A 22266-nucleotide genomic window follows, 5' to 3' on the forward strand; every position below is an offset into this window, starting at 1 on the left:
CACCTCCCCTTGCAGGATCACTCAGGGAGATGGGAAGGAAAGGGACCATTCATTCATTCTGCAAAGGTTTACTGAGCACCTATTACATGCTAGGGACGGCTCCGGCCACTTGAGATAATCAGCCTGGCTGATCTGAGTAAGACACGTGAGAGAAGGGTCAGGTGACACTCCGTGCCTTCCTCCCCTGCCTCTGCTCCCCTCACCCTCCCGCCCCTTGGCTCCGCCAGCCCCAGGAGCACTGGGCTCCAGCCGCAGAATCAGCCCTGTGCTGGATGCATCAAGGCCTCCGATGTCTGCCTAGCAAATTGTCTTCATCCTCTAAGACCCAGCTGCAGGGGCAGTTGCCCCAGGACCTCCCTGACGCCCGGCAGGGGCGAAGGCTGGTTTTATCCTGAAAGTGACCAGCCATTTTGGTTGGCCTAGGTCGGAGGGGTTTCCCTGGAGGCAGGACTTCCGGTGCTAAAAGGGAGATGAGTCAGTCACCCTAGTGACACCCTCCTTGGACACGCCCTCCCACTGCGTCAGGTGGAGCTCGGCCATATGGCACAGTGACGCCTGGTGACGCAGCTCACTTCCCTATTCAGAGTGAAACCTGGAGAGACTTCCTAAGAAGTCCTCCGTCTGACTCTGTCACCACACCACAGTGTTGTGTCACTTCAACTGTACATGAGGAAGGCCCACACTGGTGGAGCCAGGTGTCCCAAATCCAAACCAGGATCTGAACCCAGGCTTTTAGAAACCTGCCTTAAAGCTTCTCCCACAATACCACCCCTGACCCAGATTCCTGGACCCTTGACCTTCGGAAAGCCCCATCCGGGGTTTGGAGGTAGGGAGGTGGCTATAGGGAGTCCCACCACTCACTCCCAGCTCCAGGGACAGGGGAGTGGCTCGGAGAGAAAGAAGAGGCTAGCATTTGCTTTGGCCATTGTCTAGGAGATTAGTGACCAGAGTGTGTGTAGGGAGATCCCGGGGCATCCGGTCCCCACCTGGGATGGAAGGAATCAGGGTCCCCAAAGCAGAGGCACACCAAGGAGACCCGGATGGCTCCTCTCGTTAAAACCGTCTAGCATCTCCTCTAGCATAAGACACTGCACCTGCCACGGGGAAGCCGCAGGCAACAACATCAGGACCACAGACAAGACTTCGCACCGGGATGGTTAGAATTAAAAAAAGGGAAAAGAACACGTGTTGGTGCGGACGTGGAGGATCTGGAAGCCTCGTGCGTTGCTGGTGGGAATGTAAAATGGCGTGGCCACTGGGGAAAACAGTTTGATGGGTTCTCAAAAGGTGAAACATAGAACTACCATATGACCCAGGATTTCCACCCCTAAGCATTAAGCACCCATGTTCACAGCAACATTATTCCCAACAGCCAAAAGAAAGGTCAAAGCACCCAAGTGTCCATTGAGGGATGAAGGGATAAACAGAATGTAGAACGTACGTACAATGGGATATCAGTCACTCATCAAAAAGAAGGGCATCTGGATCTCTGCTACAAGTGATGGACCATATGCTCAGCGAAATAAGCCCAACACAGAAGGATAACTATTGCACGATTCCACTTAGATGGCGTAGCTGGAATCGTCAAATTTATCGACACAGAAGGTAAAATGGAGGTTGCCAGGGGCTGGGCGGAGTGGTCAGGGGGAGACAGGGTTTACTGGGTGTGGGGTTTTTGTTGGGGTCGATGAAAAAATACTGAGTACAGATAGTGGTGATGGTTACACAACAGGGTGAAATGTATTTAATGCCACTGTTTCTTCTTCTCACCCAAACCCCCCAGTACGTAGTTGTATATTCTAGTTGCAAGTCCTTTTGGTTGTGACATGTGGGACGCCGCCTCGGCATGGCCCGATGAGTGGTGCTGTGTCTGTGCCCGGGATCCAAACCTGCAAAACCCTGGGCCACAGAAGCAGAGCGCACAAACTTAACCACTTGGCCACGGGGCCGGCCCCCAGCATGTGCTTCTGTAGGATCTCCTGGGGCTGCTCCACGCTCCTGAATGCGTGACCACCCAGGATCTTGCTAAGGGGTGGACCTGACTCAGTGAGGCTTGGCTGGGCCCAAGGTTCTGCATCTCTAACAGCACCCAGGCCACGTGGCTGCTGGTGGTTCAGGGACGAACTCCTCTGTGAACCCCTGGGGCCCACGGCCGTAGCCAAGCCAAGCTCCTCTGCAGGAAACTCCTGGAGTTCCCTGCCCAGGAAGGCCCCTGTGCACCCCAACATTGTGAAGACGTGCTCAGGACCAGAGAAAGCCCTCCGTTTGTGTCATCACCTCAGGAGAGCGTGACCCGGTATGGTGGATCAAGGAGTGACATGGCATTCTTTCATCCAGTGCCCGACAAGCTTTACTGTGCACCTACTATGTGACAGGTGTGCATGCTTTGCCTCAGAGGCCCGGGGGCTGGAGGACTCAAGGCTGGCAAGATACATGTGTTGGGAGCACAGCACAGCATCAACTTGCTGCCTGGCCCGGCGATTATTGACTTTCTCTTCTTTAGTGACTCACTTTAGAAAAAAAGTTAAGTTTATTTTCAAAGGAAATTCACATCTCTACCACTAGTGGAAAGTAACGGTTACCTGGCAGAAGTAAAAAAATAATTGTATGACACGATGAAAACAAAACGACGCTACTTGATCCCAGCTCCATCCTGTTGCTCGCGCCGGCGAGCAGACCTCTCTGTCGGCAGGAAGATTGACAGGTGTTAGAGAGGAGCACAGTGAAACATCAGGCCCAATTAAAATCCTTGCGCCGCAAAGATGGAAAGAGAATGAAGGCCTGAATTACTTCCTTGCTTGTGATGCGATGTTCCAGAATGACCTGCCCTCGTATCACCTAGAATCACACTGTGGGCCACACGCTGCGGAGTCTTGGATCTGTTCCGGTCCTTTGTTGGCAGAAGGGGAGCCTGAGGCCCAGAGCAAGGGTCTGGGCCACGGGGTGAGCACATCAACACATCAACCCATGGCAGAGCCCAGTACAACATGGGTGGGAAAACTGAGTTGTGTGTCTGCGGCTTAGAATCCCAGAGCATCACTCACCAGCCGGGGTAGCAGGGGCAGGTCAATGCTATGTCCCTGTCTCCCCTGGGAAGGAAAAGTCTGATTTCTCTGCCTTTTGTAAATGACAGTGAAGGTCCTACAGGCCGGCTGAGGCTGACACACACACAGGAGAGAAAGGTGACAAGTTCTAAGATGCCCTCTCTCCCTCAGTCTTCCTGACTAGTTTCCAGGGATGTTTCTTTGTGTACAATCGGCGCTCAACAAGGGCCTGCCGACTGGCCCTCCGGGCTCCTTGAGGAAGCAGCATCTTAGGGCAGCACTTGGAAGCAGAGGCTGAGACAGGGATGCAGGCACATGGGGCGGCGCTGTCTGCAGAGGGATGGGGGGAGCGGGAGAGGGAGGCAGTCTCCATCATGTCAGCAGGCTGGGACCAGCGGGAGGCGAGTGGGGCGTCGGGGCGCCCAGTTTATGGAGGAGGCATGCTGGAGCTCAGAGCACGGCCCGGGAGAAGGCGCTTCACTCCTGCACCTGCTCTTCCACCCGATCCCACGGGAGCTCTGAGGTGAGAACTGGAGCACAGACTCTGTTCCGCCTTGAGGCATGATGGCTGGCCTTCCATACCCCATGTTGGGCCCCCTGAGCGTGCTGGCGAGAGGTTCACTCTCCTTCCCGCCCTCCCTTCCTTCTCTGCCTGGTGAACTTGCTCCTCCTGGGCCAGCTCGCAATGCAGCATCTTCTGGGGGGCCTTACCCACGTATTTAGGACCACTGGCCCCTCATCACAGGCCTTACTATGATCCAGATGCTGGTGGCTTGTGTGTCTGGCCCCCTCAACATGGGAACAGCAAGCACAGGCATAACACACAGTATCTGCTCGACAAATGTTTGCTGAATGAATGAGTGACCTCTGCCAGGGTTGACACCATTCGTTCATTCATTCATTCTACCCATCACCACTGGGCCCCCATCAGGTGCCAGGCGCTGCGTGGGGTGGGCAAGTCAGAGCTGGGCAGCAGTTGCTTAGGGAGCACTTGTGCTGGGCGTTGAGAACTGGTCACAGGTGGAAGCCGGCCTTCTGTGGTTCTTACATGCCAGGCCCTGTGCCAAGAGCTTTAGAGGCGTTTTCTCATTTATTTCCCATGACTGTCCTATGAGATGCGTGGTGTCAGCTACCCATCTTACAGATGAGAGGACTGAGGCTTGGAGAGGTGAAGTGGATTGGGAGGGCCCCCAAGACAGTTTGCATACTGCAGCCTGACTCCAGGGTGTCCTTTAACTAGAATGTGATCCGAACGTGCCCCGCCCCAGCCAGGTGAGCCTGGGAAGAGCAAAATGGAGGTGATGAAATATTCACGTCCCCTTGGGGGTGTGGGGAAGGCGAGGGGGCAGCGCCTGGAAAGCTTGGCCAGGACCTGGCCAGAAGTGGCACTTGGCATTGGATGGGAGTCCACATTGCACACTTCTGCACTGAGCACACGGATGTTGGGGGGGGACGATGCCCCTTGTCGGGGGGCGGACAGAGACCAGGGACAGGAGGCCACAGGCTGCCTCTGCCTTCAGAACGCTCCCCTGGGCACCATCACCTGCTTCCTGAGTTTGAGTAAATAGACAGGAGGATTCGACAGGCTATGTGGCTTGTCTCACATCGGGGGAAGAAGGGACCCTCGTCCTGGTGTCTGGGACAGAGACTGGAGGCGAAGGCCACCGGGTCGGCAGGCTGATGGAGGGCGGTGGGTCCAGCCAGGGACGGGCCCTTTCCCGAAGCCACGTGGCCCGATGCCTTCAGTCTCCTGGCTTGCGGGGCATGTGGGTAATTTGTAAACTGACCCGGGAGTGATTGCTCCCATCTTCTTATTCCTGCTAGAGCTTTCATCTGCTCTGTCTCCTTCGCTAACCGGGATACTGACGCCCATCGGCCAACGGGGAATATGAAACTTAGAGGCAGGATGGGAGCTCGGGACCCCACAGTTCTCACCTAACACTCCTTCAGGCCCACTGGGTCGGCTGTGGGCCCCGAATCTCATGCCTTCCTGTTTCCCGAAACCCTGAGGAAGGAGGGATGAAGGTTCCATTGGCCTGGCTCAGCCAGACAGACAGAGACACTGGGCTCTGTGAAGATGGAGGCAGAAACCGGAGGGATGCGTCCAAAAGCCAAGGAACTCGAAGGACTGCCACAACCCTCAGGAGCTAGGAGACACATGGGACAGACTCTCTTTCGGAGCCTCCGGGAGGAACCAACCCCGCCAACACCTTGATTTCAGACTCTGCCCCCAGATCTGTGAGAGAATACATGTCTGTTGTTATCAGTCACCCAGTTTGTGATGATCCATTACAAGAGACACAGGAAACGAATACAGATCCCCCTGCTCTGACTTACATATAGAAGCTCCTCAATAAATAGTTGTTGAATGAATGAATGACCGGTATTCTGAATCCTGCTACGCGCCTGGCAGGGCCCCAGGTGCACACTGGGGCCGAGCGTTTTGCAGCCGGGATCCGCCCCCCTACTCGCCCTCAGCCCCACCCTCAGCCCCAGCTCTCACCAGCCACCAGTTATAGGCGTCTTCCTCCAGGAAGGCGTTCTGCACTGTCAGCAACGGCTGCATGGACCGGTTGAACCTCTCATCGAACCAGGACGAGACCTTCTGCTGGCCGATGCAGCGGGCGCAGCTGCAGGGCCTGTGGGAATACTGTACCAGCTTCTTGAAGTTCTCCGAGAGCTCGAGGACCATCTGCTTGGGGAACCAGGCGGTGGTCACCACGGTGTGGGAGTAGTTCAGGAAGAAGGAGGTGAGGAAGATGAAGAGGATGAGGAGGGTGAGCACTTTGAGGATCCTTCTCCTGTGGGTCGCCATTTCCGCTTCCCTGCTGGGGGCCTCCCGGGGATGGGCTGGAGGAAATCACAACTAACTGAGGACGGACTATGCAGAAGGATCTCAGAGAGAGAGGCTCGATCCCAAGGTAAGGTGGGGCTGCGTGGGGGCCTCAAGGTCTGCCACGGCCGACTTCCCTTCCGCTGATGTGTCGACGACACCCCGAGACAGTCAAAGGCTGAGGGGACCACTCATGTGGGCTGGCTTTTCCTGTGTATAATTTGTCTTTTCAGGAAATAAAGGAGCCTGCTTCGTTAGCAATCCTTCAACAGCCTCTTGATGAAGCTTTAATCAAACTTAACAGTGATTTCCTTTCTCATCCAAAGAGGCTGAGGGGTAATTAATCTTTGTGACAGTCCAGGGTCCCTTGGGGGTGAGGACCTCGAAGGGAGGGTCACAGCGCAGGATAAAGGGAAGCTGTCTTGGCCACCGTCCTCCGGAAAGGATGGCGTGTGATGCCCCTTAATTAGAACTCGGTCTTTCCGATGCTGTCACCAGAGATGTGGCGGTTACACAGCCGGCTTGATGAAGGCACTGAGGGTTGTCTGTCATCTGCATGGAAAAGGAGGAAGAAAACAGGATGACATTCTATTACCTTGTTATAAAAAAATATTTCTCTCTCCCCACCTCCTCCAGGCTGAATTCCATTATCTTCCATTCCATGGTCAAGCAGACGTGGTGGGCAATCTCTATGCCCTCTGGAGCCTCGGCGTGTGCTTGCAAACAATGGGATGTTAGCGTCTATTCTGCAAGGTTGCTAAGGCACACGGGTGTCCCACCCATCTTTCCTGCAGCCAGAACCTAGGACATTTAAGCATTCAGCCAAAGTGCGTGAACTGAGTCAACGATGCGCACGGAGCACTGCCCACCGACTGCTAATACAGGCCGCTTTTCCTCACCTTCACTCTTTTGGATTCTGAATTTCAACAAGAAACATGGTGTGCATGGTACCTGGCCCAGGCCGTCCACTTACCCTGGCATTCAGGCTCTGCCCATCAGCCTCGGTCCCACAGAGTGGGCTTCAGAGGGCCCGGGTTCAAGTTCTGGTTTACCAGCTGTGTGGCCTTGGGAAAGTTCCTCAACCTTCCTGACCTTCAGTTTCCTTTTCTGTAAAATGGGATGATCATATCCCCACTTACAGAATGGCTATGAAGATAAGATAAACTGAGATATGCTGAGCTTCCGGTATCTGTTAGGCAATTGCAAAACCTTAATTTTCCTTTTTCAGTGTACTGAATGAATGAATGTTCTTGGATGATCCACGAAAAGCCGGACACGATCGTACATTCCTAATTATCTATTTCCTTAGATAATCCTCAAAGTATATTGCCAGCTAGATAGAGAGTTCCCATTTTGCCCTTGGAAGAAACTGAGATTTCAATGACTTGCCCACGGTCATGGGGAAGGAGGAGGCGGAATGTGGACGCACGCCTGCAATGCTCTGATTCCGTGCTCCTGGAGGCACGGGGCACCAGGAAGGGGGGAAGGGCTGTGCTCTGGAAGTGACTTCCGTCTGTGAACTGGTCTTAGGATGACCATAGTTGGAGGGATACAGAGAAAGGGAGTATATTGAATCAAACAGAGGAGGCGGGGGCTCCTCAGACGCTCATAACACAAGTCCCCAGACGTTCCTGATTTCTCGGGCCTTCTGTGCAATTGTGGTCACCCCTCTGCCCCGGAGCCCGTGACTCCGGTCTTTGCAAGGAACGTGCCCCCATCTCTACCTATCTGATCAGTTCCTCCCCATCCTCAACATGCAGGTTGTCAACGAGCAGGACATATTTTTTCCAGGAAAGTGGCAGCTGATGGGAGATTGATTACCTTTTGGTAGAAAGAGGGGCAGCTGGAAAATCAGATTAAATCCACGGCGCCATCTTGGCGACCTCTAGGGCTCAAGACATGCTTGGTGCAACCCCCTGCAGCTTCCTTGGCTCCGGGGGCGAGGTCATTTTGATTTGCCCACTGCTCCATTTTTCACTTTTCACACTAGCCTGGCTTGTGTTTAGAACCTACTGGTGTCCACAGCTGTCCCTTCCAGCCGCCCCTGCCCCTCTATCCAAAGCAGCTCTGGCATTTGAGTTCCATTAACTTGCCTGTCTTCAAGGGCAGGCTCTGATTTAATTTGGCCTGCACAGTGTTCCCCCTCCTCTTACCACAGTAATTGGTCCAGGGATGGGTATGTGTCCTAATTCATCAAATCAGAATGAGGCCCCTGGCTTTGGAAGGGAGGCAAGAAACTTTCTTTGTCTCTAGCTGGTTTGATGTTTGGATGTGGAAGTCAGGGTCATGCTGGTCATTTTGGTAGCTTATGGGGAAGAGCTGAGAGCTGAACATGGCCCAGACAAATGGTGCTAACGCCCTGATCTAGCCATACCTGCAGCTCACCCTACACCTTGACTTTTCAGTGACATGAGAGAATAAATCCCCTTTATTGTGTAAAGCAGATTACCTGTAACTTGAAGCAACATGACTGACCCAGAGAGGTCACAGTTGCTTCTGCCTCTGGGCTTCTGCCCAGACTATCCCCACTGTCCAGAAAATCCACCCCACACTGCTTGGCTCTTACTCATTCTTCAGAGCTTAGCTGGCGCTGACTCCTGGAGGAAGGCCTGCCCACTCCTCGCACCAGGAGGGGCCTCTCCTGGCTCCCGCAGTGCCCTGGCTCGACACTGCCTGTGCTGTTTACTCACTCATCTGTCTCCTCCCTGGGCTGGGAGCTCTGTGAGGATAGAAACTCAGCCTCACTCATTGCTAGGGCCCCATCCCCTGGCACATACGTGGCATGAAGGGACGCAGAAGGGAACGAAGGGAAAGGCAAGGGCCAACGATTCAGAGGAGAGATCTGAGCAAGAAAGCACAGACTAAGAGTTGGAAGATTCTGATCCTCACCAGGCTGTATCACCCACTTGCTGTGCGACTGTGAACAAGTTACCCACCCTCTCTGAACCATTCCTTCAACTGGAAAATGGGGCTGAAAAATAACACAGATTCTGTTCACTTCTGGGGGCCATCAACCGAGCAAGGTGTGTCCATTCCTTCGATATTACTCATTACCCATTTGCTGGGGCCTCTGTTTGCCAGGTTCTGTGCTAGGTGGCTGGGATACAGCACGAAAGATTCACGGGCGGGAGCTTCCCAGACACCTACAAGGCCCTGGTGCCTTTGGGAGAAAGGAGGCTGGTCTGCCCAGATCAGCGTGGAAAGGAGCAGGTTATGGGATCAGAGAGGAGCAGGCACGTACGTGGGTGGGGTGGAGAGCTGGGGGCTGTGGAAGCCACTATGAAGACTAAGTTTTCTCTGAGTGACAAGGAGACCAGCTGGAGGGTCTGAGCAGAGGAGTGACACGGTCCCACTACATTTTCTTTGCAATGAGCAGGGACCTTGATGTCCTTCTGACTCTGTACCCTGATGCCAAGGGCAGACAAGGTCACTCCAATAGGTGACTGTTGAGCTGCTGGGATCAAAGAAAGTTCTGAACTGAGGTTTAGGCGCCCTGCCACGTCCTGGCTCCCTGAGAGCGGCGGGAATGTTCTAAGCTGATGCTGGGGGTGGGGTGAGAGTTGGGACAGAGGGCGAGGCTGAGCGGCAGGAGCGAGGTGGCGGTGACACACTCCTCCCGTCCATCTGGCACGTCTGGGAGCGACACCTCCAGGGCCAGCGTGCTCGGTGGGAATCCCACCTACCCCGAGGGGCTCCTGGGCTGTATCAATTAGCACTTTGGAAAGCCCTGGAAAAAACTGAATGGAAAAGCAAAAAGCCTCCTCCACCACTTCCCCAGCTGCGGGGAAGAAAGGAGGAACGCGTGACTTCCCCATACGCTGTGAGCGATGCAGCCGGGAAAACGTGGGGACGCAATGGAACCCAGGCCGAGGCGCCACGGGTCAGATATCTTTGTGTGCGAAGAGTGCGGTGAGGGAGGCCGGCCACGTCTCCCCAAAGCAAAGAGGAGAGGAGACGGAGGCGAGGGGACAAGGCTCCCGGTCCCGTCTGCAGAGTGGCCGGCATCTCACGGCCACACGCTGGAACCCTGGAGGAGGCACGGAGACCGTGTGTGTGACAGCCTGGCGGGGTCACCAGCACACGGTTGACACATGTCAGGGCCCTGGCAAGGCCTCAGAAAGTAAGGATTTCCCTACGGAGGGTCCCTAATGAAGACACACTCCCTCGGCAATAGGAAGATGGTGTCGATCACCAGCCGCAGAGACAAGAATTGTTTCCGATGCCTGGAAAAGCAAATGAACGAACAGGATGGGTTTTTGAACATTTTGTTGATGCCTGCTGACTGCACGGTAGTTATTGCACGGCTGGGATGTGCTCCGAGCTCTGTGCATAGCCTCCCGCGCTGTGGTGGTTGGTGAAATGACTGAGTCCTGCAGGTTGGTGGCAATGTTAGCACTTCTAATAAAGAGCTGCTGCAATGTCCTCCACGTGACCCTCACATCAACTGAGCGAAATGCATGATCATGCCTCTTCCCCTGAAATGGGAAACTGAGGTTCAGAGAAGGCAAGTGACTTGTCCACAGTCACACAGCAAGATGGTGGCAAAGACAACAGTCCAACTGAGGCTTCTGCCTCCTGCTCCTTGGACGTTGCCAGGGCTAATCGTTCTATGTCATTGATACCTGCACCCATCTTCATTATTTCCTTTCTTGTCATTTCTCTGTGTTTGAAAACCTGCCGTCTTTCCAACCTCTTGAGCTGGGTATACCGTGTCCATCCTCTCTTCTGCCGTGTCTAATCTGTTCGAAGAATATAGTCCGTTCTTCATTTCCGTTATTCTATTTTTCAGTTCTAGAGTTTCCATCTGAGTACTTTTTCTATAAGTTCTAGTTTTCTGGTGAAATTCTCCATCTTGTCGTCTCTCTTCCTGCAGTTATTCATCACCCTTATTTTAAAGGCTACGTCCATACTTTGTGACATTTGGACAACATGTGGGTCTGCTTCTGCTGTCTATTTTCTCTCTGTCTCTCTGGGGTCATCTGGTCCTGCCTCCTGGCACGCCTGGTACCCGCAGACACGGCGCGCCCCTGCCGTGCGTGGGGGAGGCTGTCCTTACTCAGAAAGCAACTTTCCTTCTCCTGGGGGCAGGCAGAGCAGGGCACATACCCTGTTCCAGCTGGCGATGGGGATGCTTGGCGCTGCCCTTCCGTTTGCATGACGACTCGTTATTTCCGGTTTGCCCTTCCTCATAGGGCAGAGCCCTTCACGTCCCATAGCCGGGATGCCGCCCACGGCGCCTCTTCCTGTCGGCTCTCATCCCCAGTTTCTGTCTCCCTGCCCTGGTGAGATGGCCAAACGCTCGGTCCAGCCATTCAGCCTCTCGCTGCTGTTTCCAGCTCAGGCTCCCAGGCTCTGGTGCCCGGCAACTTCTCCACTGGAGATGCCTTGAGAGGACAATGGGGCACAGGGCGACTCTCTTCCCTGTGGTTCCCTTTGCCCTAGGGTCTTGGCTGACTCGGTGGTCCTGAAATCTATTTTTTATTACTTTATTTGTTTTGTGCTCCACCATTGTGAGACTGCCCGGCACAAGGACCTGCTGCTCTCAGTGTGCCCTCTGGACTTACAGCCAGCACAGAGAACGTGGGACTCAGCCCCCTCGTTTCCCTCCTCTCGGGGGTCTCCACCCTCAGGTCCTGGCTGCCGTGGTTGTTGTGGAATGGCTTCAGAGAGCCGGAGCTCTATCCTATCCAGCTCTTACAGCCCCTGGCGGGAGGAACGGGCCGGCACAAGCTCCCGCCGCTGCCAGCATTGGAAATCACAGTGTGTCTCCTCCGCCTCGCGGTGTGCTGGTGCCCGGCGTGGCATCCTGCACGGGTTAAGGGCTTCACCTTTCTGGAGAAGACGGTGGGGCCCATAGGCGCCATGGCAAATCTCCTCTCGGCAGCCGAGTGAGCAGGTGGTGGCAGAAGGGAACGAATCAACAGGCCAGAGGGTTGTCGCTGCCACCTGTGCCCGCCACCACCTCCGCCCCCCGGGGGAGGCCCAGTACCACCTGCTGTCACGGTGGCTCCTCGCACACCCGCTGCGGGACACACAGTGAGCATGACTTCCAGCTCAACCCGTGAGGAGCTGCTGTCGGGATTTAGTGTCCGTGAACCTTCAGAGAGTTGAAAAACGGATCCCACCACGTCCCGGCCTTTGGGGGCCTGGTTGGGTTCACGCAGTGGCCCAGGGGACGCATGGAACAAGAACTGGCTGGTGAGGGCTCCCAACCTTCCTTCAAAGAAGAACAACTCTTTCATGCACTCCAGCCCAGGCCTGATCGCTGGACACTTGAACCCATCGATTCTGGTTCTGTGAAGGACCTGCTAATGGATCATGGCCAACAGTGGTTGGCATAAAAAATGGCACAGACAGACGTGGGTTCAAATGCTGACTCATGCTCCTAGCTGTGTGCTCCTGGGCAACGGCCTGCATCCCTCGGACACTCGCTTTCTGAATCCAAAAAGCAGGACTAATGGTGCCCACATGGTGGGTTGCTGTGGATAAGATGCTTGCACACAAGGGACCAGCTCGGTCTCCGGCACAGAGCAGGTGCATCGCGAATGTCCATTCTCTTTCCTCCCAACGTCTCGGGCTCCTCATTTGCAAAGAACCCAACAGAACTGCTGGCTTACCCTACTAGTGGGGTTATTTAAAAGACCGAATGAAACCAGGCACGAAAGAACAAACCTGGGGTATTATGGAAACGGTGATTCCGACTGGCTGCGTCAGTTGCTTCCTTCCCTGGAGGGGCTGGACAGCCAACCCTTCACTGCATTCTGCTCCACTGGCCATGCATGACCTCTGAGATCCTGCAGGGAAGGGGTCCCCAAGCAATGAGGGGGCTAGCGGCCAGTGGAGCGTCTGCAGTTCACACGCCCAAATTCTCTATTCAGAGGTTCAGTTCTCAGAGCATCCACGCGGTCTGCATGGGAAGACTTCTGGGGCGTGCTGGGTCTTGCTGCTTGCAAGGCCCTGATGCTGGCTGCAGTCTAGCAGAGCCCCCTTGCCTGTCACCTTTCCAACAGCTTTGCAGGCACCAGATCCCCTGAACCAGATCCTTCTGCCTAAAGCTTCTGTCTCAGTCTCTTCATGCATATGTGGGGATCAGAACAGGGCCTGCCTCACTGGGTTGTGTGGAGAGACATGAGTCCGCGCGAGGAAAGGCTTCAGAGCTGTGGCTGGCACGTGGCCAGTGCTCTCGAATGCTCAGTTTGCTTCCTCAGATCCCTCCAGCGGTTTGCTGTCCTGCACGGAGCACCAGATGCACCTCAGCCCTGTCATTCCGGCCCCACTGCATCTGACACATGTGCAGGCGGAGCTCAAAGGGAGAAGTGACTCGTCCAATGACACACAGCGAATGGTGCCAGGGCTCAGAAGACAGGCGAGCCCCAACTCCAAGACGTGCCTGGTCCTTAGACAGAAGTCACTCTGTGCCAGCAGCTGCCCCTGCAGGGAAAAGGCGAAAGGCCGAGCCTTTTGCAGGGTGACCCGGGGATGGGAAGGGGCTGCTGAGCCTCCGGTCCCCTGTCGATGACATGGAGATAAACATCATTCCTGCCTGAAGTGGCCGCAGAGAGTCATAATCAATCTAAAAACTGGAAGGACACCTACATTTACGGAGGGCTCTTCTCTGCCGGACCCTGTTCTAAGCACGATCATAGATCAAACGGCCCCAAACCTGCACCAGACCCTCCGCTGGGAGGTGGTGAAACGAGATTCCAGGGGAGGTAGAGCCCAGCGGGGTTGGGGCTGGGGTCCGCCCTGAGCCTGGTGTCTGAGGTGCAGGAGAGGGACAGAGAGGACCCCTGCTGGGTGACGGCAGTGTGACCACTGCCAGGGCCTGTGTGGGCCAGCATGAACCCTTCTTTGCCTGTTCTGTTTCCTCCCTGGTTGGTGGCTCCAGTTCAGCCCCACCTGCCGAGTCACCCATGAAGGTGGCAACTGTGTTCCCCCGCCCAGCCGAGACCTGGACCCACTCGATGCCTCTCTGCTCCCCGGGTCAGGAAGGACCAGCCTCACTGTTGCTGGACCCGCTTCCCTGCACAGAGCATCATCCGGGAGAAACTGGCCATGGTGGGCTGAGGCCTGGGAGGTGGCCCCCGCCACAGAGAGGTAAACGGGTGACAGGCTCCTTGTCACTGCGGGAGTGGGGGCGGCCGCTTCTCCCCTTCCACAGAGTAAAACCCAGGTCCCTAATTAACTCAGTCAGCAACTGTGCTGACCCTGAGGCCTCTCTCCTCTCTGTGCCCCCCAGGGGATGATGGAAACAGCCTCTGCCCTAGAGCAGCAGCCTGCAGTCCGGCCATGACACGGAGCCACCTCGGGACTTTAGGCCAGTCCACGCCCCTGGGCCTCAATTCCTCATCTGTAAAATGGGACGATGAGGCCAGCCCCTGCTCACCCCAGACTCAGTGGAGCTAAAAAATGAATACATGCTTAGTTAGCCCCGACAGTCACTTTCCTAAGGGACTCTAGCATATAGCCCCCAGATTATAAAATTCTTACTTAGAATACTGGCTTGTTTAATATGCATCAGCATCAATGCTACGGGTTTATGGATAGCGAAAGAGTCTAGAATAATTCCTGGCCCTCAGTAAAGGATCGTTAGTATTAATATCTGGAAAATTTCAGTTCTGGTATCATGCATTTGAGGAACCAAAAGTACATGTGCGTGTGTGGGAGGTTTAGAATGAAGACGGACACGTGTGGAGTTGAACACTGACTCCAGGCCAGTCGCTCTGCACTGGACGCCTTGCTGTCTGGGCAGCACCCTCTGAGCACCACACTGCCCTCCCTTTTGCAGATTCTCTCTCGCGATTCTTTTCTTCCATGCAACAATTTCTGGGCACCTGCTATGTAGCAGACACTCTGTTAAGTGCAAGACAAAAACAATGCTTAGAGAAAGTAAATGACCTTTGTCCTTGCCCTCCTGAAACTTTACATTACAAAGTGGGGCCAAGGCCAAGATGATTAAGAAATGACACAAAGAATTTACAATAGCCATAGTGGTTCAATTTTATGTGTCAAGTTGGCTAAGCCATGGTGCCCAGTAGTTTGGTCAAACACTAGTCCAGGTGTCACTGTGGAGGTATTTTATAGATGTGGTTAACAACTATAACCAGGTGACTTCATGTAAAGGTGATTATTCTCAATAACGTGGGTGGGCCACAACTCATCAGTTGAAAGTCTGAAGCAGAAAAACTGAGGTTTCCTGGAGACGGCATTCTGCCTCAAGACCATAACATAGAAATCAAATCCCGCCTGAGTTTCTAGCCCGCTGGCCTGCCCTACAGGTTTTGAGCTTGCCAGCCCCACAACCACGTGAGCCAGTTCCTAAAAATAAATCTCTCAAGATACACGTGCATCTGTTCTATTGGTTCTGTTTCTCTAGAGAACCCTGACTGATATAATCACCTTCAGTGCTATGGAGGAGGGCATGGGATGGAGCTGGGGGATGTCCGAGGAAGTGGTAATGGCCTGAAGCCTGTGGGATGGACAGGTAACGAGGCAGAGGACAAGAGCCTCCAGGCAGGGGAAGCTGCAGGTACAAAGGCCTGTCGGGGAGGACAGCTGAGTCCCAAGGAACAGAAATTCAGAGAGAAGGTCCAGTGCAGCAGAAACCCAGAGAGGAAGACGCAAGATGGGGCTGGAGGGCGGGGCTGGGCCGGGCAAGCTGTGGTGCCCCATAAGGGCTGGGCCACACCCAGGGAGCCCGGGGAAGCCCTCCAGGGTCTGAAGCAGTGGGGTTTTCTGATCGGGCTCAGGGCGGGTTAAGGCTTGCTTACGTCGTGCTCAGAGGCATGGCCAGGGCGGGCCGAAGGGGTGCAGCCAGGCCTTCCGGGGGCTCAGGCACTGAGCCTGGGTTGCCCTCCACAAGTTCCCTGCACCCTTCCTGCCCTGCTTTTTTGCGCCTAGGGGCTGGCCTTGGGGCCTGCATCAGTGGGCTTCCCCGCTGGCTGGCTGCCTGTGGGGTTTGGCCCATGGGAACACAGGTAGCAGATTAGAGGCCCTGGCCCCCTCCCCTTGGGGCAGCCAAGGGCTAGTGGCCTCTTGCTCCTGCCAAGCGGCTCTGTCTGGGAGTCCAGTACTATGCCCCTCCTCATCCTAGGGCTGGGGAAACACCCCACTGTTTCCATCCCGAGGGACCACACTGTCTTTGGGTGTTCCCTACCCCAGACCACGCCCTCGTAAATGACCCTTTCACTAACCTGCCCTCAATGGCCCACTCTGAGTGCACCGTTTGCATCCTGCTAGGATGCTGCTGGGGCTCCCGCAGTCCTGCAGGCAGCCCTGCCTCCAACCGCAGAGAACCCATCTGCTCCAGGAACGGGGCTCCCAGCCTCAGAGGATTTGCACGAAGAGCCGGCTAGGGCCAGCTGGGTCCCCCCAAGGTCCAGGTCCCCTCCCACCTCGAGTAGCTGCTCCTTCTGGAATCCTCCTAACCCTGTTCCCGCTGCTACCCAGGAACCCCCCCATCAGGAGGTCTTCTTGTCCAGGCTCACGTCATTAAGATGGCCCGTGGCAGGGACAGAACCAGGTCTCCCCATGGGCACCACTCTGGTTCCAGGCTCAGGACATTCCAGGCCCCACAAGCCGCCAGGCTGCCTGGTGCCAACCACCAGCCCCCTCTCGGGCCCTGCCTCCCGCAGGAACACACCAGATGCTGGTGGGAGCCACAGGGTAAGGTCCCTTTAGCCTGCGGCTACTCCAGGTGGTCAAGGTAGCTTGACCCCCACCCACTCCTGGGCCCCTTTCTGATACCGATTCGCCTGTCCCCTTCCACTCGTGGGCTCTCTGACTCCTGCTGGACTTATATATCGAGCTACTGGAGAACGCTCCTTGTTTTCCCTGTGGACAAAGGTCCCCAGAACATCCTGAAGCAGATCTGGTACCCACCGGTAGCCTCTTCTCACCCTATCTCTGGATTGGTTTGGTAGCCTCAACCTCCCCATGCGCAGTCTGCCCACCGGTCTAGAAGGGTCAATATCTAAAACATCTTTGTGTCCGACACCTGGCAAGGCGCCTGGTGGACCTTTGGGGCCAGTACCCTTAGCTCTGCTTTGCAGGGGAGGAGGAAGCTGGGCTCTGAGACGCTGAGCTGTCCCCAGGCCACACAGCTTCTTAAACACTCACTAGGGCGTGAAAGCGGCAGTGTCAGGTCCTATGGGGGACGTAGGACTGTCAACCCCATTATACAGATGGGGAAGCTGAGGCCCTTGGACTTCGGTAGCTTTCTCAAGGTCGCACATCTTGGAAGGGCCAGGGCTGACCCCCAAGTCTGCTCTTCAGTGGCGCACTGCCCGGCCTCCCCCGGACACGGGACAACACCTACAAAGCTTCACTACACCCACCAGGCGGCAGGTCTGTCCACACCACTAGGTAGCAAAGCCAGGCCGGTCCAGCTCCAGCCTCCAGCATGGGGCGGTTCATACACATAACTGCTCATGAGGGACCAGCGCCTCCAAGGAGGGAACGCCAAGGGCCCCAGCGATGTGGAAGTGGCTGGTTGGTGACAACTGATGGAGAGGGAAGGCTCTGTGGAGGAGGTGGCCCTGGAGATGGGCTTTGAAGACACGGGAGCTTTCGCACTGATGGAGGAGACTGGAGAGGGTGGGGTAAACCAGGCAGCTTCCAGAAAGCGCACGGCGGTGGCAGTGGTGCTGGAGGACTTGATGTGGCCATGGAAAACAGAGAGTGCCCTTCAGAGAGGCTGCGGTGGGCAGGGGTCAGGTCATGGAAGTCTGTAGGAACATGGACTTTGGGATGAAAGCAATGGGGAGCTACTGATGGTTTATGGCCAGTAGACGGTAGCGATGCAACTGGCATATGGAGGCTGGACTGGAGGAGGGTGCACACAATGCCCCTGGAGTCTGGAGAGCAGCCCTGTCTCCATCCTGGTGCCTTGGAAAGCCTGTCTCCTTTGGAGCCTCAGTTTCCCCACTCCTTCCTGCACTGACTTGACCCTTTGCCCACGTCCCCCACACCCAGGAAGTGCTGGCAGGTTGGGAGAGACCCTCCTTGTGCTTGCAAATCTCCCTCTTCTCTCTTCCTACCCCTCTGCCTCTGGCGTGCTCCTGTGCTGGAAAGCAGATCCCCGGAAGCACAGATAGTGGTTCAGAACGGGCGGACGGGAGAAGCGCCCCGAGAAACACGATTAACCAGGATTAGGGTCATATGAGAAGGAGCTGGATCTGTTTTCATATTTTGAGCCACACAAAAGGAATTTAAATCCACAAAGCTTCTTATGAGTGTGGATTGAAGGGTGATAAATTCGGAGTCCAAGGACATCCGTTCGACAGCCTTTGAAGCCTGTAACGTGGTCAGGAATTTAGGGAGGCACGCTGCATGCACGTCCAGGCTGACATCTGTCCCCAGAAGCAAAGGACGGGCAGATTTGGGTGGTGCAGAAACCGTGACAAAGGAGAGACTACCCAGAACTAGGAAAGCCGCACCCCTGCCTCAGGGATCTGGCGCGGGTTCCAAAGAGCTTATGCACAGAGAGAGGCTGCCGGCTAGTCCGGGGCGGAGGTTTAGAGTTGACTGGGGCTTAAAGAGAGAACTGACTTTCATGGGGAGATTCTAACGCCAACGATTTCCAGGGGCGTCCAGAGGCTCTTGAAGGGGTTCGGAGAACAACGTCTGGTGACCTCCAGAATGGAGACTCAAGACTGCAGGATCAACCTGGCCGCTAAAATGGCAAGGAGCCCAGCACCCACTGGTGTCCCGAGACCTGTGGGAGCACCGGATAACAATCCCGTGTCTGGAATAGGTCATCTGCAGAAACCAGGGCTGTTGTCCCAGTCTGCGAGACGCTGCAAGGGCTGCTTGCTCCTTGCCTACTCTCCGACCCCATTTTCTACGCCTTTTCTGTGCTCACTCTGCTGGAGCCACGCGGACCCCTGCGCTCTCCTGCGAGCATGCCAAGCATAGGACCTTTGTACAGGCTCTCTGCCCTGCCCAGAATCCACAGATGTTAAGACGCCCTCTACTTGACTCGGGATGCTGGGCCAATGTGAGGCTCTTGGAGAGAGTGTCCCTGAACCTTCTGTATCCCTGAGTCATGGTGAGCACCACCCTCTGCGTTCTCTCTGCCTTTGCTTCCCGACATTCTATCCTTGTGTATAGCTGCAAAAATTCTGCATGCACCTAGGTTCCTTGAGCCCAGGGACTTTCTTTTATTTCCCACTGTATTCCTAGGAGAGTGCTCTAACATAATCTTCAATAATCACCTGAAGGTAGGTATCACCCTCACTTAACAGATAAAAAAACTGAGGTGAAAAGAAGTCTAGCAAGGGGCCAGCCCTGTGGCCTGGTGGTTAAGTCAGCACACACTGCTTTGGCAGTCTGGGCTCGGTTCCTGGGCACAGATCTACATGACTTGTTGGTGGCCATGCTGTGGCAGCAACCCACATACAAAATACAGGAAGACTGGCACGGATGTTCGCTCAGGGACAATCTTCCTCAGCAAAAAAAAAAAAAAAAAAAAGGAGAGAGAGAGAGAGAAACAAGTTGTCCAGCAATTGCAGTTTGCCTAACCTCAGTTAGTAGGTGTTAGGCCAGACTTTCAATGGAGACACTCCTTCATGGGTCTCATATTCATATGTGATTTCTGGGTATACTACAAATGAAAGGCCCTGACCGCTCTTTATCTGGATCCGTTTTCAGGGTTGTGTTTACAGGAAGCAATCAGGAAACACGAGGAACTGTGTCCCTCTGGGGCAAAGAGATGGCTTGCCTACTGCTGGCTGCAGAACGGTGGATTCCCCGAGCTCAGGGCTCCTGTTCTGCGCTGCAGCCCATCACATGTGCAGCCCTCTGCCTGGCCCTCTGCCTGGCCCCAGGGCTCCCAGCAGGGAAGGCAGCCAACACAGACCCAATGCTGCAGCTGCTGGCTGTGCCGTGAGTAATAGAGTCCCTTGTCTCTGACCCAGGAGCCTCACGTCTTCTGCCAACTAACCATGAGTCCTTCTTCCCCCAGCCCCCAAGAAGTCACCTGGGGCTTGGATGTATTGGATGGAATGGACCAGAAGAAAATTTGATTGGACCGAAGAAGAGAGAGACATTATTCACTCAGTAAACACGGAACACGTTAAGCCAACGAATTTGGGCAGACGTTGGAACAAAACAGGTAACAGCGACAGGTGAAAGTTTCTAAAAGTTTGCATTTTGCTGACCTTGAGAGTGAGCTCAGCCATGAACTCTCTGGAATTGGACCAAATGGACAAAGTGGTCAGGTTGAGCCTGAACTGCCGTGGAGGGCACGGACCGTGGCTTATTTAGTTCTGTGTCCCTGGTACCATACCCTTGGCCCCGGCCTCTCATGGGGACTGTCCAATGGGCAGATGGACAGACGGACGACTCAGTGGTGCTGACTGACGATGGGCTTGCCGGTCGACCACCAGGCTGCCTGCCCCTGGGGGAGGAAGCAGGGAGCGCCTGGCTCGGAGTCCCGGGGTACAGAAGCTCTCTGAGAGTTCCTTGTGAGACGCATTCAAGGTGCTCAGAGGCCAGTAACCAGGCAGATCGGCTTTCTAATGATTATTTTTCCAGCTGAATGAGATTCAGTTAACCGAAGACTTAGTAAGTCCTTCTGGGTCCCGAGGAAAGAGAGACATTCCTCTGCCCACAGAAATGAGTTTCTGGCTCTGCAGCCTCAGATCCCAGATCAGGGAGAGGCAAGGACTGCTCAGACTCTCATCAGAACGCCTGAGGCAGGACCACCAAGGTCGTGTCCCCTGCGCGGGGCGTCTCTCTGCTGAGACCACAGGTCCACAAAATGAAAGGGGAGCTGCCCGGAGGCTCTGTCCTCCTCGTGCGCGGCTGCTGCCTGCCTTGGAGGCAAAGGCTTGCGGCATTTTAGGATCGCAGAGGAACGTGGGGAGGACCACAGATTTCTGCTTCCTTCTCCAGGTAAGGAAACAGGCTCAGGGAGGGGACGTGACTTGCCCAAGGTTTTGCACGAGCCTGTAGTGGCACCAAGATAGAACCTAGGGACCCTAACTTTCAAAGTATCTCGCTTCCAGGGCTCCTGACCCATGCAGCAGTCAGGCATCAGTACCACCATCAGAGGGCCGGTGAACGGAGCCCCCAGTGGGGCGGGGCCCGCCCGAGATCCCAGCCTGCTAATGGCCATGCCCCCCTCCCCCTACCCCAGGCTCTGCCACTGCTGCGCCCTCTCCCGAGGTCAACTGAGTCAGCGGTGCAGCCCCAACACGATTTCTTGCTCTATTTCTGTGGTTTTGGAATCCAGGTTCCCGCCTTGCTTGGAAAGGTGGGCCTGAAATAGTGGATTACAGTGCACTAAAAACTCATGGTTTGAACACGTGTTTCGAGAATAAATGCAAAGCGAGAATACAAAACTACTTTAAATGTCACCCGAGTGAACTGTACAAGAGGATTAGGAAGTGAGGCAAGTAATTTCCTGTTAGAGATACCCTTTTCTTCTGCCTCATTTAATTCTGTTTGCTTTTTCTTGCCACACAACCACTACCCCATGCCACACCCCTAGACATGTCGGGGTGACAGATGGAGGGAACAATCGAGATGATTCGTAGCTGTGCTGCTGGGAGAGTGGGGAGGCAAACACACACAGAGAATCAGAATCAAAGGGGGAGATGGTACAATAAACATATTCCCTGCCCCAGGGCCTCTGTACATGCTGTTCCCTCCACCTAGAATGTTCTTACCCTAGAATCCACATGGCTTTCTCCCTCGCTGCATTCACAGTTCTGCCCAAATGCCCTCCTTGGAGAGGCCTTCCCTGATCACCCCAGAACAGCATCACTGTCCTTATCCCCTTGCTTGGCTGCATTTTTCCCTCACAGACACAATCACAAAATGACACTCCTTTGTAGCGTGAATTCCTTCTCTGTGTGTCTGTCTCCCTCCCACCAGGAGGGCAGGGACTTCCTCTGGGTCCCTTACTGCTGTGTTTTCGTTGCTGAGAACGGCGGTAGGCCCTCTGCTATGTGTGGATGGAAGGCAGAGTGAAAAGTACGCCCAGCTCAGGGAGCAGAGGTGCTCTCTGGTCTGTGCGTAGCGAAAGGTCGGGGGTCTTGGTCATTCGTGGGCCTCAGCATCCTCCTATGGAAAATGAGATGATTGCGATGACGACCTCAGTCAGCCCTGACCAGGAATGGCCCAGGACAGGCTCCAGCTCACAGCAGGTGCCTTCTGACCTCTGGACCTTGCGTTCGGAGGTTTCCTCTCTGCACTGAGCTCTGTGCGTCCTCGGCTGAGCAGATCAGCCGTTCTCAGGGATGGGAAGGTACAGCTCGGCCTACAGACTTCCTTTGGCTTTTGCAAAAACAACAAAGCTAAAAATACTACGAAACCGCACTGTGCATCTGTAGAGCTGCCCAGAGCTGTGCAAGCAAGTGTGCGTCCCACTTGCTGGGCTCATCT

At 55.0% G+C, this 22266-nt stretch overlaps 1 protein-coding gene across 8 annotated transcripts in view; it reads right to left on the bottom strand.

Moving 5' to 3' along the window:
* The window catches only part of ST3GAL1 (ST3 beta-galactoside alpha-2,3-sialyltransferase 1), an 87971-nt gene that overhangs the window by 10807 nt on the left and 54898 nt on the right, over window positions 1-22266 (bottom strand). For 5 of the 8 annotated variants that reach the window (XM_070221853.1, XM_023648992.2, XM_070221855.1 and 2 more), the window contains one exon: window positions 5548-6429. The exons of 1 other annotated variant lie outside the window; for it this stretch is intronic. In XM_070221853.1, the coding sequence (XP_070077954.1) occupies window positions 5548-5859 (312 nt within the window). In that variant the 5' untranslated portion in view covers window positions 5860-6429. Of the gene's footprint in view, window positions 1-5547; window positions 6430-22266 lie in introns of those variants that run through there. 2 more of the 8 variants (XM_070221851.1, XM_070221850.1) reach the window with 2 other exon arrangements.

Source organism: Equus caballus, chromosome 9, assembly GCF_041296265.1.
Source record: "Equus caballus isolate H_3958 breed thoroughbred chromosome 9, TB-T2T, whole genome shotgun sequence".
In the NCBI taxonomy this organism is placed as follows: domain Eukaryota; kingdom Metazoa; phylum Chordata; class Mammalia; order Perissodactyla; family Equidae; genus Equus; species Equus caballus.